Source organism: Callithrix jacchus, chromosome 5 (assembly GCF_049354715.1).
Source record: "Callithrix jacchus isolate 240 chromosome 5, calJac240_pri, whole genome shotgun sequence".
In the NCBI taxonomy this organism is placed as follows: Eukaryota; Metazoa; Chordata; class Mammalia; order Primates; family Cebidae; genus Callithrix; species Callithrix jacchus.
In genome coordinates this window covers 97,198,169-97,211,507 of record NC_133506.1, presented here as the reverse complement: position 1 = coordinate 97,211,507, position 13,339 = coordinate 97,198,169, and the positions used below count along the sequence as shown (strand labels likewise).

General features: G+C 58.3%; 2 protein-coding genes across 2 annotated transcripts in view; one reads left to right on the top strand and one right to left on the bottom strand.

Moving 5' to 3' along the window:
- Positions 1 to 449: 449 nt before the first annotated feature.
- LHX1 (LIM homeobox 1) lies at positions 450 to 8,237 on the bottom strand. The gene is made up of 5 exons (XM_002748287.8): positions 6,684 to 8,237; positions 4,514 to 4,740; positions 4,141 to 4,418; positions 2,576 to 2,741; positions 450 to 2,211 (listed from the first exon to the last, which is right to left on the bottom strand). Exons 1-5 carry the CDS (start codon positions 6,851 to 6,853, stop codon positions 1,832 to 1,834), a joined length of 1,221 nt encoding a protein of 406 aa, XP_002748333.1. The 5' UTR covers positions 6,854 to 8,237; the 3' UTR covers positions 450 to 1,831.
- The window catches only part of LOC103793155 (uncharacterized), a 29,886-nt gene continuing 23,458 nt past the window's right edge, over positions 6,912 to 13,339 (top strand). Inside the window, exons 1-3 of the mRNA XM_078375423.1 lie at positions 6,912 to 7,179; positions 7,588 to 7,898; positions 8,081 to 8,471. Of these exons, the coding sequence (XP_078231549.1) occupies positions 6,912 to 7,179; positions 7,588 to 7,898; positions 8,081 to 8,471 (970 nt within the window). The remainder of the gene's footprint in view (positions 7,180 to 7,587; positions 7,899 to 8,080; positions 8,472 to 13,339) is intronic.

Here is a 13,339-nt window from a genome sequence, read left to right as displayed (position 1 = left end):
GCATGTGCAGGGAGAGTGAAAGAGGGAATACCTTGGATCTCATGCCTAATCACAGACCTGGACCACTCATTTTTTAGCCATGGATTTGATTTCTATTTCAAATTCTATATTAACTTATCAGCAAAAATCTCTTCAATGGTGTCAGTTAAATCCACAGAAAGCAAATCTGTAGTTAATAACAGCAGGAAGCCACAGAGAAAAGCTTGGCTGGCATTAGCAAAAGGATTCAGCCACAGCCAAGGCAAAAACAGATATATCACCCCAATCCTGCTGCCTCTCTTTTCCATCTGGCTTCTGAGGACCTCTTCAGTTCCCTATCAGGGCTCCCCTTTGAAAACATCAAATAACACCAATTATCTAAACATCAGATTTTTATTTTTATTAAAAACTCACAAATTTATTCAACATGTTTTCTTTCATACAGTGAATGGTCTAATATGCACTGGAGGTCACACAAGCTTAGGTTTATTAGAACAATAAAAGACATATGAGAAATTTAATATATAAAGAAAAAAGTAGCAGCTGTTGACTGCATATTTGACCATAAAATTTAAATATTTTGGACTTTTATTTTAAAGACACAAAAATAAAACCTGTGTGGGTCTATATAAGTCATATTAACAATTCCATGAATGTTCAACAGGACAAAAAATTAGCAAAGATGTTTTTTTTTTTAAACTTGTAACACTTTTTGTTTTAAAACACTTTCTCAGGTTGCTGGTGCCAGGCACCTTTACAGTATTTGTGCTATAATTATTCTATTTGGCAACTGTCTGAATAGCATGTTTTCTCTTTGCCTCGTGTAAACACCTTTTTACATACTAGCACAGTGAGCCGAAAGCCCTGCAAATCTGTCAGAACATCTACAGGAAAAGAAAAGGAACAATTTTGGTTGATTGCTCAAAACATTTTGTTTTCGAACAAGAGGTTTCAAAACAGGATATATTAGTAAAACACTGAACTCCTGAATTTAACATTATACGTAAACAGTTGACTGTTTTTAGTTCAATAGTCTTTTTTTAAATTTTGTGTGTGTGTGAAGGTAGAGTATTTTTCTTGTATAGCTGATGTTCAAGTCATTTTACTGAGTGGTCTGACTGGAGACCATCCTATCTGGTGTGTCCGTGTATGTGTGTATGTGTGTGCGTGTAGTTTTGTGAAGGTAGAAGAGTTGATACTGAGGGCTTTACATTTAGAATTTTGCAATTTTGGCAAAACCAAAAACCAAAAATCCAGATAGACAAAAAATATATGTATATATATAGTCCCACCTGATGCACGGCAGGTCGGCGTTTCTGAAGCTATAAGTTTGTCGTCACTGTTGTTGAACTCTGAGACAACACTAATAAGGGCTGCGCCAGAGCTAGAACCCTCCTGGCTGGCAGGGGAGCGCCCTGGGTCGCTTCATGTCCCTCACCCGGCTGCGCTCACGGCCTCCCTCCCCACGGCTCCTGGCATCGCCAATGGCTGTGCGCGCCCACCGCTGCCATGGTCGTCTTTTCGCTGCCTGCCTTCCGGGCGCATAGCCCTCGGGGTCTGTCCACGGATCCGGGTCCAGGTGGGAGGTAAGGAGAGGTCTGCATTTCCCTTGGGGAGCCCCAGTTCTGCACCTCGGCAGCCAGTGCATGTATCCTAGTCCCACCTCGAGGCCGATTTGGATCCTATTTCGTGTCCCCCTTTTCCATCTGGTCTCCCCAGAAGGAGAAAGGTTCTTGAGGCTGGAGGAAGGGGGTGGGGACTTGCTTTTTATGTTTTTTTCTTTTTTCTATTTTTCTTAAATAAAGGTTCATTTCTGTACAACCACGAACTCCACCGACCGTACGAGACCCCGCTACCACACTGCCGCCTCGTTCATTTCGGGGGGATGGGACAGGTGGTTCCCGTAGCTCGCCGCACCGTTGACCGACAGCGACGAGAAGGGCGGGCTGGGCCCAAAGACCTCGGCCGACATGGAGTGCAGAGGCCCGGGCAGGCTAGGCTCGGGGCTGGGCGAGTCCCCGGGTGGGTGCGCCAGGATGTCGGTGAACCGCTGCGCCTCGCTCGACGGGTGGTGGCCCGGCAGCGGGTGCTCCAGGCCACCCAGGGGCGTACCGGACGGCCCAGACGACGGCACGAAGGGTAGGTCCACTGGCGTCTGGGCCTGCGAGGACGGGGGGCCTTGCGGGAAGAAGTCGTAGTTGCCCCCGGGCCCGTAGTACTCGCTCTGGTAATCTGCGGAGCGGCGGGGAGGGAGCAGGACTTCAGGGCCGGGCCGGGGGCGGGCGGGAGCGCCACGGAGGGAAGGCGCGCCCTCAAGCGGGCTGGGGAAGGCCATTCGCGGAACTTGCGGGCCGCGGAGCGCCCCCGCGAGCCTGGTTGCAGGGAGGAGACTGGGCGCAAGCTCCGGAGCTGCCCCTTACTAGCCACCCCCGTCATTCAAGGCCGGGAATTGGGCCCTCGGTCCCGCCGCCTCCCCTTGATTTACTCCCAGCCTTCGCCCTACTCGCCCCGACTCTCCAGTGACCCCGCGCAGCCACCCGCTTCCAGCGAAGCCCTCCCGGACCTGGCCGCGCCCCGCCAGTCGGCGCACACCCACCTCCATAGAAGGAGAAGGGGCCGTTGGGGATGAGCTCGCCCGGCTCCAGGCGGTCCACCAGCGGCCGCATCCGGCGCGGACTGCGAAAGAAGGCGTGGCGCCGGGCGCCCAGCGCGCTCAGCTGCTTCATCCTCCGCTCCTTGGAGCGCCGGTTCTGGAACCAGACCTACAGCACACGGCGGCGGCGTGAGGCCACCGAGACTCCATCCCCCGATCCCGGGGCGCTCCCGGCCTAGCCAGCACCCACACCCACGCAGGACATCCAGGCCCGGTGAACCGGATACCCAGCACTGAGCCAGAGACTCCCTCTGGCCTGGAGCTTCAGCAGTCTCACCTCCACCGCCAAGCTGACAGATTCGTGTGTGTGTGTGTGTGTGTGTGTGTGTGTGTGTCTCAGTGTAGTGTATAGGGTAGTGGTGACAGTGCGATCTCTGACTAGGACCACTCAGGGCGGGCCCTGAGCCAATGGTGAGCAGGAATCCCACAGAAGGACCTGGACAGGCTGCCCTGTCTGGAGTGGGGGGGCAGTTGTGGTATAGCTGGGGTTTTTCTAACAGTCACACTATCACAGTTACAGCTTCTCCGGGGCTGTACACACAGAGACACTACGCCTCTCCAAAATAACGTCAGACACACACCGAGCTTCCATTTCACGGTCTCTTGCAGCAACCCTCCCCCCAACCGTGTCAGACACAGAAACAGCCTGTGATACCAAAACCCACAATCTCCTTGTCACACCCATGCACATCTCACAGTGCCAAACATACTTATCCACAGCCTCTTGCCAATAGTGACACAGACACACAACTTCTCATCCATGCACACAGGTTCTCAGTCTCCTGCAGGACTCAGGGCCTTCCACCTGCACAAATGTGCATGTGCACAGTTAGCCTCCCAGGCTGGCACATCCACCCACACCCACGCAGGACATCCAGGCCCGGTGAACCGGATACTCAGCACTGAGCCAGAGACTCCCTCTGGCCTGGAGCTTCAGTAGTCTCACCTCCTTTCCACCCGCAGGCCCAGCTGCCTCCAGGAGGCCTCTCCTCCCTATTTCACTCCAAACTGCTTGAAGCAGAACTGATTCTAGGTGGAACCACCTCTCTTTAGAGGGGAAGTCCCTGATCTGGGGCTTGTCTAATTGAAGCAAGTGATCACAAAGCTGGAGTTAGAAGGAGTTCACTTTGTGCAGAAGGCAGAGGAACTGATTGACTCTGGTGGACACTGGGACTTCTCTGACCCTTCCAAACCCGAGTTTGGGGTGGGGTGTGTGCAGAAAGAGAGGTCCCAGCTCTCTCCTGAGTATCAACAGCCTCTGGCTGAGCTCCCATCCCTCCCCCTCCACTGCCACTATCGCCTCTGTTGGGCTGGGAAGAGAGCTTTCTAGATGCTGGAAGGCATCAGGCATTTCACAGGTGCGGCAGGGTCGGGATGTGTCTAGACACCCCACCTCCAGACTCCATCTCTCACTTCTCTCTGGATTCTGGGCCCTCCTGGGCTCGGCCTGGGTGCCCAGAGTGGCAGTGTGGGCCTCTGTGGGATGGAGAGGCTTGCTGGGGCCTGACCTGAATGACGCGCATGTTGAGGCCGGTCTCCTGCGCCAGCTGCTCGCGGATGTGGCGGGTGGGCTTGGGTGTAGCAGCGAAGGCGGCTTTCAGCGTCTCCAACTGCTTGGCTTTGATGGTGGTGCGCGGTCCCCTCCGCTTGGCGCCCAGGTTCTGGTCGTCATTCTCGTTGCTACCCCCTTCCTTGTCTGACACGTTGGCACTCTCCGAGTCCTTGGCGTCGTCCTGCGACGGGTCTTGGGAATCCGGAGACAAACTGGGGTCACTGCCGGTGGTGGCTGAGAAGAGGGAAGGGACAGGTAAGCCCGGGCCTTGGCGAGCCTTCCTCCCCCAGGACCCGCCTGCCCTAGCCAGTCGGGAATTGGAGCCTCACCCGAGTGGAGGCTGTTCTCTTTGGCAACACTGCTGTTACTTAGGTAATCCTCTTTGCAGACGAACTTGTTCTCGTCGATGATGTAAAGCTCCTCGCCGGTGGAGAGCTGCTTGTTACACATCATGCAGGTGAAGCAGTTCAGGTGAAACACTTTGCTCCGCGCTCTCCGCACCAGGTCGCTAGGGGAGATGCCCTGCGCGCAGCCCGCGCATTTGGTACCGAAACACCTGCAGGGGGGGCGAGGGCAGGGGGGTGTCAGCCAGGGACAAGGGGAGACAGACGGGGAGAAAGATGATAGCGAGAGAGGGGAAAGATGTCCAAAGTGGAGGAAGTAGGAGAGGAGGAATGGAGCGGGGAAAGAAGGGAAGAGAGAGAGAGAGAGAGAGAGTGGCAGAATTCCGATTAAACAGGTGAGGAGGCAGCAGGAGAGAGAGCGTGGCACCAGGGAAAAGTCAGGGAGGAGATACAAGCGGTTAGAGCCAGGGGCCCAAGCTACCCCGCAAGCCCCAGCCTCACGCCCAGCCTCATCCCAGGGGAAAAGAAGCATCGTCTAAAGAAGGTGGCAAGGCAGTGACCTGTGAGGAGGGGAACAGGGGACACTTATTTTCCGTTTAGATTCAGAAAAGTCAAATTCTAATTAGAGCTCCATATAAACGTGCCCGAAGCACCGCTTTTCTCTCTTTCATCGCAAAAGGACCCGTGTACGTGGGGATGGTGAGGTCTAGTCCCGCTGTGGGTAAACAAACATAGCCGCGGAGAGCCCCCCACCATGGCTATGGCCGTAGGGGCCTTAGAGCCCCCCCCCCCACGCCCCGCCGCCACGCGCTTGCCTAAAGCGGGGCAAGTTGGTGAAAGCGGGAGCCACAAGAGCTGGCTCTGGGCGCCCTGCAGCGGGTTGCGGAAGCCAGGCCTCAGGGACCCATTGGCAGCAGGTACTACGAGTACTGTTTGCCACCCTCCCTCTATGATCAAGTCATTGCAGAGAAAACCCGGAGCAGCCCGCGGAGGCTCAGAGGATCAGTCCATGCGTTCTCCCCAAACACCAGCGAGCACGAAGCTTTGCTCCACGGTCCACCCAACCCAAACCCAGCCACGAGTCCTGGAACAGCACTGGGGATAGGGCGCCTTGGCGCTCTGAGTGGCTTTGAATTCCTCTTCCTCCCTGCTCCCTGGTTTGAACTATGATCACAAACTCAGAAAAGCAGAAACCCCAAGTCAGCCGAATAAACTGAGATTTCACATCCTTTGGGTGAAATTACAATTTGCATTTGCGCCTGTTCTTCGCTGCTGACTTATGTGCTTGCGTGGATGGAGCGGCAAAATTGTGAGTGTAACGTAATATAATCAAAATGCTAAACGGATAGGGGGAGTAGAGAGAAGTCTCCCCACCAGCAAGCTGGGGGTCTCGGCTTTCCCCCAGGTTTCAGCAAGGAGGGTGCTGGCTGTGGCTGGCAGTTCCTAGGAGGGCTACTGAGCGGAGCTCGCGCGAGTCGGAGTCGCCTGGGGCTGAAGCCGAACCACTGGCCAATTTCGGCAGCCAGGGAAGCAGGAAAAAACTCCGGACGCTTCGCAGGCTACAGTGCAGCAATTTGCCCAGGTCTGCACTGGGAGGCAGGTCCAGGGTTGGGGAAGACCCCCCAGGCGTTCAGGATCTGCCTTAAGGCCAAGGTCTTTCCTGCCGCGGACTGGGCAGACACTCCACGCAAAAGGTTCTGCGCTTCCCGCCAAGACCGCTCAGGGTGGGAAAAGATAGTGGCTGGGAGCGAACCTGGGCTCAGCCTGGAGGGCAAACAACCCCGAAGGCCTGGAGAATGCAGTCGCTGCAGAGCTTGGCTCGGGGAAAGACAGCAGTCCGGGCTACGACGCCTGAGGCTGCCCTGTCTCTTCCAAGCTTGATGGGGCTTCTGGGCTGAGGCAGGCTCAGACCCTTTCTTCCTAGGCACGTACGTGCAGCCAAACCCAGATCCATAGTTTCCAGGATGCGAGCAGGGCCGCGTCCCGGGCTCCCAGCGCGCCAGCTGGCGGAGAGGCGGGCGCCCGCGGGACTTGGCTGCCCTCTCTAGAAGCAGCTCCTAACTGGGCGGCGAGGCCACGCTAACCTCTGATCCGAAGCTGGCTGGGAAGGGCCCGCGGGGAGGCAGCAGCAGAGGCGTGGGAGGAAAGTACTCACCGGAAGAAGTCGTTCTTGCAGTAGAGTTTGCCTTCCCTGGAGAAGCACTTCTCGGTCAGGTTGCATTTACATTCACAGCACTGGACGCACTTGACGTGCCAGGCCCTGTCCAGCACGTTCAAGAGAAAGCGGTCCAGGATGGGCCTTTTGCAGCCGGCACAGTGAACCATGGTCTTTGGTTTGGTCTGATGAGGCCCAGAGAGAGAGGGGCAAAGTAGAGCCCGGGGAATGACTCCTGAAGACAACCGGCACGAGCTCCCCAACCTCTCCAAAAAAAGGAGACACACTCGGCCGAGCAAGCCAAAACCCGCACCCGGAAATCAAAGTAGGGGGAAGGAAACGAGGCTGATCGGGGGCCGGGGGCGCCTCGGTGGAGTGTGCAGCCGGGGAGTCCCAGGGCCCCGGGGCGGAGCGGCGCCACCTCAGCTCCCGGGACGACAAAAAGAAGTCTCAGGCGGGCTAGAATCCGACCCTTCTGCCCAGAGCCCGCGGAGGAGTGAAGGTCACCGAGAACGGAGGCGGGAACGGAAATAAATAAATAAAAACGGAGAAGAAGAAGACGACTCGGCGAGCTCGGGTTGCGAGGAAAGCGCCGCTGAGTTCTCCCGGGCTTGAGGTAGAGCTGTCAGAAGTCAAAGTGCATCTGCTTTTGTCGGGGTGTGAGGGCGAGTGTGTGCGTGCCAGGCTGCCCACCACTGGGATTTCCCCCTCTTTTTTAAAAAAGAAAAAGAACAAAAGGAGCAGAGAAGCTTTGGATCCTAAACTGCCGGCATCGCACCGCGGGTCCGGACGCGCCGAGGGCCCGCGCTGGGCCTGGGGGAGGGGGCGAGGGGAGACCGCGGAGAGGAGGGAGAGAAGGGAGGGTGGGAGGAAGATCTTGTTGTTGCTTGCTGTTGTTGCTTAGGTTTCCCCGCTATTGGAGAAGTGTTTGTGTCAATCGAAAACAGAGAGGGACGACTCCGGGCGGAGGTAGCCAGGCGCACTCGTTCCTTCCCTACCGCCCCAGCCCAGTCACCTCGGCCCCTAGCCTGCCTGGAGGCCTCCGTGTGTTCAGGGCGACCCTCCCTGCGCCCGGGCTCCTTCGGGAGGCACTACGGGCTGGTTTCTCACCGCGCCTGGCCGTGCATCGTGGCTCCAGTCGCAGCTCGCGGCCGCCTGGGCGCGCAGACCCGCATCGCTCGGCCCACGCTCCAGCTGCCTCCGTCTAACCCCACAGTCGCTCGACTTTCTGTCCTTTTCCTGTTCCCCTTCTTTTTTTCGTTGTGGTGGCAAACCTGGGTTTCCTTTCTAGCCTCCTTCCTTTTTTTGTTTTTCTTTTGCAGCGGGAGGAGTCGGGGAGGAGGGGGGCAGCTTGGAGAGCTTTTTAAAAAAATGTCCTGGCGCAGCAGCTACAGTAGGCCGGCGGCTGGAACGGCTCGGCGCCGACCGCCGCTATCGCCGCCCGGGCCGCGGCTAGTTGCTGGCCCTCCCCGGGCGCGCGTCCCTCGGTCCCTGGTCTCCTGGCCCAGTCGCCGCCCCGGCGCGTCTCACCCCAGCTCCGGCGGCTCGGTCACTGCTCCTGGCTGTTGGCTGAGCTCTGGAAGCCCCCTCGCCTTAATGCAGCGCCCGCCGACGTCACTGCGGCCTGCGACCAATCAGCGCCTCGCGGTCCCTCTGTAAACCATTCTGCATCCCCCGGCCCGGGAGAGTGCGCGGAGACCGCGTTTAGAGGATCAGTGGCGGCGGCACCCGCGGCCCCGCGCGGCGCGGACAGCGGGCAGCACCGTGCCTGGAACCCCTCCTGCTCCGGTAAGGCGTCGGTTTCGTCGGAAGGGACAGAGAGCGAGAGGGAATCATGCGCAGGCAGAGGCCAGAGTTCTGCTGCAGAGTGGGGATAGTTCAAGACCAAGGCTTGTGGAAGGCTGGGGTGTAGCAGGGTCCGGAATCACAGGCGGCTCCGCTGCACAGGTGGGCTTTGCGATTCAGCGGCTGTTGGTATTGTCCCCCTTTTCTTTCTTGACCTGGAAGTTTGTCCCAGGCACAGCGCACATCTTTGGAGGGGGAGGAGGCGATTAGCTGCGGAATCTCCCTCCTCCCGTCCTTCTTTCTATGCCCCCTCCCCCAATCCATCCAAAGTCCACAGGGTCCGAGTCCTGGGCGAGCTGAAGGTCTTTCTCCCGCAGAGCACTCTCGCAAAGTTGATTCGGGCGGTTTCCTGGTGGGGGTGGGGAGACCGGAGGCGCGGCGCTGGTGTGGGGGAAGGAGTGGACCGGGAAGCGCCTCGGGCGAGGAGTTGCAATCTTGGCGAGAAAGTTGTGAGAAAACTGTGATCCGGAGACACCTCTAACGTACAAAAACAAACGACTCTGCGGGAAACCGGGGGCTCCAGCGGCGGCCGGGGGTGGTGATCGTGGTGATGGGAAGAGGGGAGGCGGAAGGGGGTGCCGGGACGCCAGGAAGAGGCTACAGGAGATGGGCGTGCAGTGCATGGGCAGCGTGTGCCCGGCTTCCAGTCCTCCCCTGTCCAGGCTTCGGGTTAGCACCGGCTTCCCCAGAGAACAGCAGACCACACCCTCCATACTTCACTCCTGGGTGAACCCGAAACTCCCTAATCCCGCTCTGGCTGGGAACTCCGGACCGCCGCCCCTGGGGGTGCATTTGCTCAGAGGTGGCGGACAGATCCTGGTCTAGAGTGCTTTCGCCTGGAAGAGTTACTCTAGTTCTTCGGAGCACTCAAGTCAAACCCCAAATTCCGTTTCGACCACAGCTGTTCTGGGTGGGCTTAACCAGGATTTCTCCTGAAGTGGAGTCTGAAGGTGGTTGGGCTGGGCGGTCCGACTTTTGCCCCCCGTTTTGGTGTTTCGGGGGAGGGGGTGCTAAGAAGGCGCATTTGGCCCGAACATGGAAGGCAAGGAGGGTGGGTGTCCCTCCGTAGCTGGCTGGTATTGTGGAATCGGCCTTTGGACCCCACTCGCGGTGCGCAGACCAGACGGAGGCTGAAATGGGGGAAATGCTCGAGGAAGCGCAGTCGCAGTGACCCCGGGCTGGCAGGGAGTCCCGCTGTGCAGATGGAATACCCTCTTCAGACGAACAGGGAAGCTGCTACAGCGAATCTGGCTTGCGCTCCGTGGGACCGTGGGGTTTTAGGGCTCTGCCAACGCCCCTTTGCTGACTCCGCCCGCACCGCCCAGCAACCCCGAGGCCCACAGGCAGCCCCCGCCTTGCCGCCGGCGTCACCAAGTCACTGGAAACCGAAGCCGCAGAGACCTGCAGTGCGACTCGTTGGCGTTCTGCCCTGACCCCTGGGTGCCGGGACCCTGACGCCTTCTCCACACCTTCTTGCATATACAGTTGTGGGCTGCCAGCTGCGGGCCGGAGGGACGCAGGGAACTAATCAGCTCCCGCGCGCCGCCGGTCTCCGCTGATCTCTCCCAGGTCCCGGTGCACCGAGAAGACGGTTCTCCGACCTAGCGGGCGGGCTCCGCGGGCTCGGACTCCGCTTCGCGCTCCTCCAGCGGACCCGGCACTTCCCGGCGGAAGCCGACCGATAGTAGGAAGGATTCGGGCATCCCAGGAAACGCCAAAAGAAGCCGTATGGCACGGGGTCTTCACTTCCTCCGCCCGGACCCCCAGGCGCCTCCCAGCCTGCTGAGCTGCGTGAGGCCTGCGGGGAGGGGGCCTATCCAGCCCGGTTGTCCTCACCCTCCTCCGGTCCCCGCAGCTGTCCTGGTTCTCGCCGCCAGCGCCTTCGACCCAACCGCCCCTTTTTGGAACCTATAGTAGCCCCAGTCCCGGGTGGCTCGCCTCCGCCCCCGCCCCAGCTGGGCTCCTTCTCATGCAAAGCAGAGGGGTCACAGTGGAGTGTGGGGCGGTCAGTGGGACCTACCGGGCGACAGCTGGAACCGGCTGCCGGCCCTTCCTCAACCCAAGGCCTGTCGCTTCCCTCCGGTGGGCAGGAGGGGGTTGCCCCAACCATTTGGGGGTGCAAGAACCTTGGGAGCTAGGTGTTGGGGAAGGAAGGCTCTTCCCCACAGGCAGACCAGCGAGGCAGGGGAGTTGAGGGTTAGCACAGGACGCTCGCTCTAGGGCGTCAGGCTCTGTTCGTCCTGTTGTCCAGATGGCTCAGTAAACAGGCCCGCAGGAGCCAACCCTGGCGTCTACAAGGGGTCCGGGAGCGCTCCGCAGAGTGCGCCTCTTGCCTCCTGATTCTAGGTTTGGAGTCCAGATTTAACTCCTCCACCGGGACAGCACAGTAGACTAATGGTGGGTTTTGTTTTGTTTTCGTTTCCATTGAGCTTTCATTTTAAAACATAATCGGTCGCAGGGACATGAAGAGAAAACTGACCAGTCTTTCTCAATTCGCCATCTCCGAAGCCGCTCAGCTCAGCTCTGCATTTAAGCCGATGTCCGTTCAGCGAAGACCACCAACCTTCCCCCTCATCTTCGCGGCCACACTTACTGTCTGCATCCTCAACTACACAAGCGCATTCCTACTCAACGTCCTCCAAGTCCCACAGCCCCACAGCCACTTACACCGCCCGGGACCGGTACATTCTGGACCAGGTGCTGAAGGGGTCATTTTCACTGATAGCTCAGTGATTGCAGAGTCCTTTCCACCCTTCTCCCAGGCACCCCCGGATACGGCCCCAGAGGGCCTAAGAGGTGGCTTTCACAGTCTAGGTTTCTCTTCTTGAGAAGCTCCTTGACGATCCGGGTCAGAACCCGGGTTGGAGAGGGTTCTGTCAGCCCTCCCCAGCTGTCCTGCAGTTTGGGGAGCCTGAAGGTGCCCCGCTCGAACTTCCACCTCCTTTCCTTCCCCGCCCCCCATACCCCTAGGTTTCAGATTGACGCTAGGCACTGGACCGAGCCTGCTCAGTCACCCTCGGCTGCTATAGATTCCGAGGGTGGTGGCCGCCCCTGGCCATTTCCCTCCTCTCCCTTCGGCTCTAGACCCAGCCCAAGGCCCAGAAAACAGTGATGAGACCCCGCAGGGAGGTGCCTGGGGCGGAGCCGGCTCCAGGTGGTTACCCCATGCTGAGTACACACCCAGCTACGCAGTCTCGGAGGAGGGAGGAAGGAGCCAGCCCGGAGCACCTCGGGACTCTGCCGGTCCCAGAGGCCACGCAAACTTTGCCCAGACACAGTGAGGACGAGGTAATGCAACGCAGGGAACCGCATGGACGGGGTCACTCGGATCTGAGCACCAAAGTCTCCCTCCTTTCCTTCCCCTGTAGTTCTCTCCGGACTTAAATGCCCTTAATTTCACCTATCACTCTCTCATGGAAATGATCTACTCCTGTGCAGTACTTTAGAGTTTGTATCACGGTCTCCCCTGAGCCGTATAGCAAGGTGGTGGGGCGGAGGCTTGGAAGAGAAGGGTACTATCTCCACTTTCCCGGCCAGGAAGCCCAAGGTAGAGAGCTTGCCTGAGATTCCTAGGTCATCGCACTATTTAAGGTGAGAAGTTGTGGGGGTGGAGCTTGGCCCCTTCCTCCAGTGTACACTTTGCGCCTGGCCCTGTTTTCTAAGCAAGGGGGGCTTGGGCAGGTTAAGGGGGAGCAGGGACCGCCGGACCGGGAAAGGGCAGCATCCGGCAGCCCAGTGCGTCACGGTGTGTGCCTGGCCTGGGTAAACAACTCGGGCTTCCCACGAGCGCTGGGCGTGGGGTGGGGCGGGAAGTGGAGGGCGGGGAGGCAGGGGGCAGGCGGAAGAGCGAGGTCAAGCGTGGAGGTCCCAGATGCAAGTCAGCTCCGCGCCACGGAGCAAAGACGCGACGTGGATAATCTCGAGAGGGAGAGGCTGAGCTGAAGAACAGAAGAAAGAGACAGACGTAGAAGTGAGGAGAGAGGGACAGGAAAAGAAAATAAAGGCAGAAAACCAGGGAAAAGATGAGATGGAATGCGGAAAAGCAGGCGCGGATAGAGGAAGGAGACATCTGGTCACGGAAATGCGGAGAGGAGTGGAGGAAAAAACCAGAAAAGAGACCCAGCCACGAAGAAGGCGGCTGGGACGGGAGCCGAGGGTCCTGTAGGCACGGAGGGGGCGTCCCGCGGGTCTGGGGGTGTGCGGCTTTGGGACTGGCGCGCGTGCGGAGAGAAGGAGGCAGCGTGTTTGGTGGGAGACCGCGCCCGTGGAAAAGCGGCTCTGGGCAGGAATCCAACAAATAAAACGTCTAAGACGGCGTGACAACAATGTGTATTTGGGTGCGTGCCCGTGTTCCTCTGTCTGAACACACACCCAGTAAGGAAGACAAACGGGGCTTGTGCCTCACAGTAATTAATCCTCTCACTAATTGACTCTCTTCCCTTACCTAATGGCGGTGGTCACTGCTGATATCTGGAGAGAGATCAAGTGCGGAGAGATAGAGAGAGAGAACCCCAAAGCTAACGACCTTTGGGACTGGGATTGAGTTTTTTTCTGGACTTGGCAGCTCTAAGCCCTGCACCCCCCCCCCCCCCCGACCCCATTTGGGCAGAGTTCCATAGATGTTGCTGCCTTCCTTCCCCCTCCAGGTTTTGGGCAGCATTAATAAAGGGTTAGGGTGCTGTGGTCACACACTGAAGCCATTCTACTGCCCTCCACCTGGGGAGATCAGTTTCAGAAGCTGAAAGGTGCCCCTGCCCCTGGGACATTTCTCACCCCCCTGCAATACCAAAGCTCCTCCTCCCCTGTTGTTC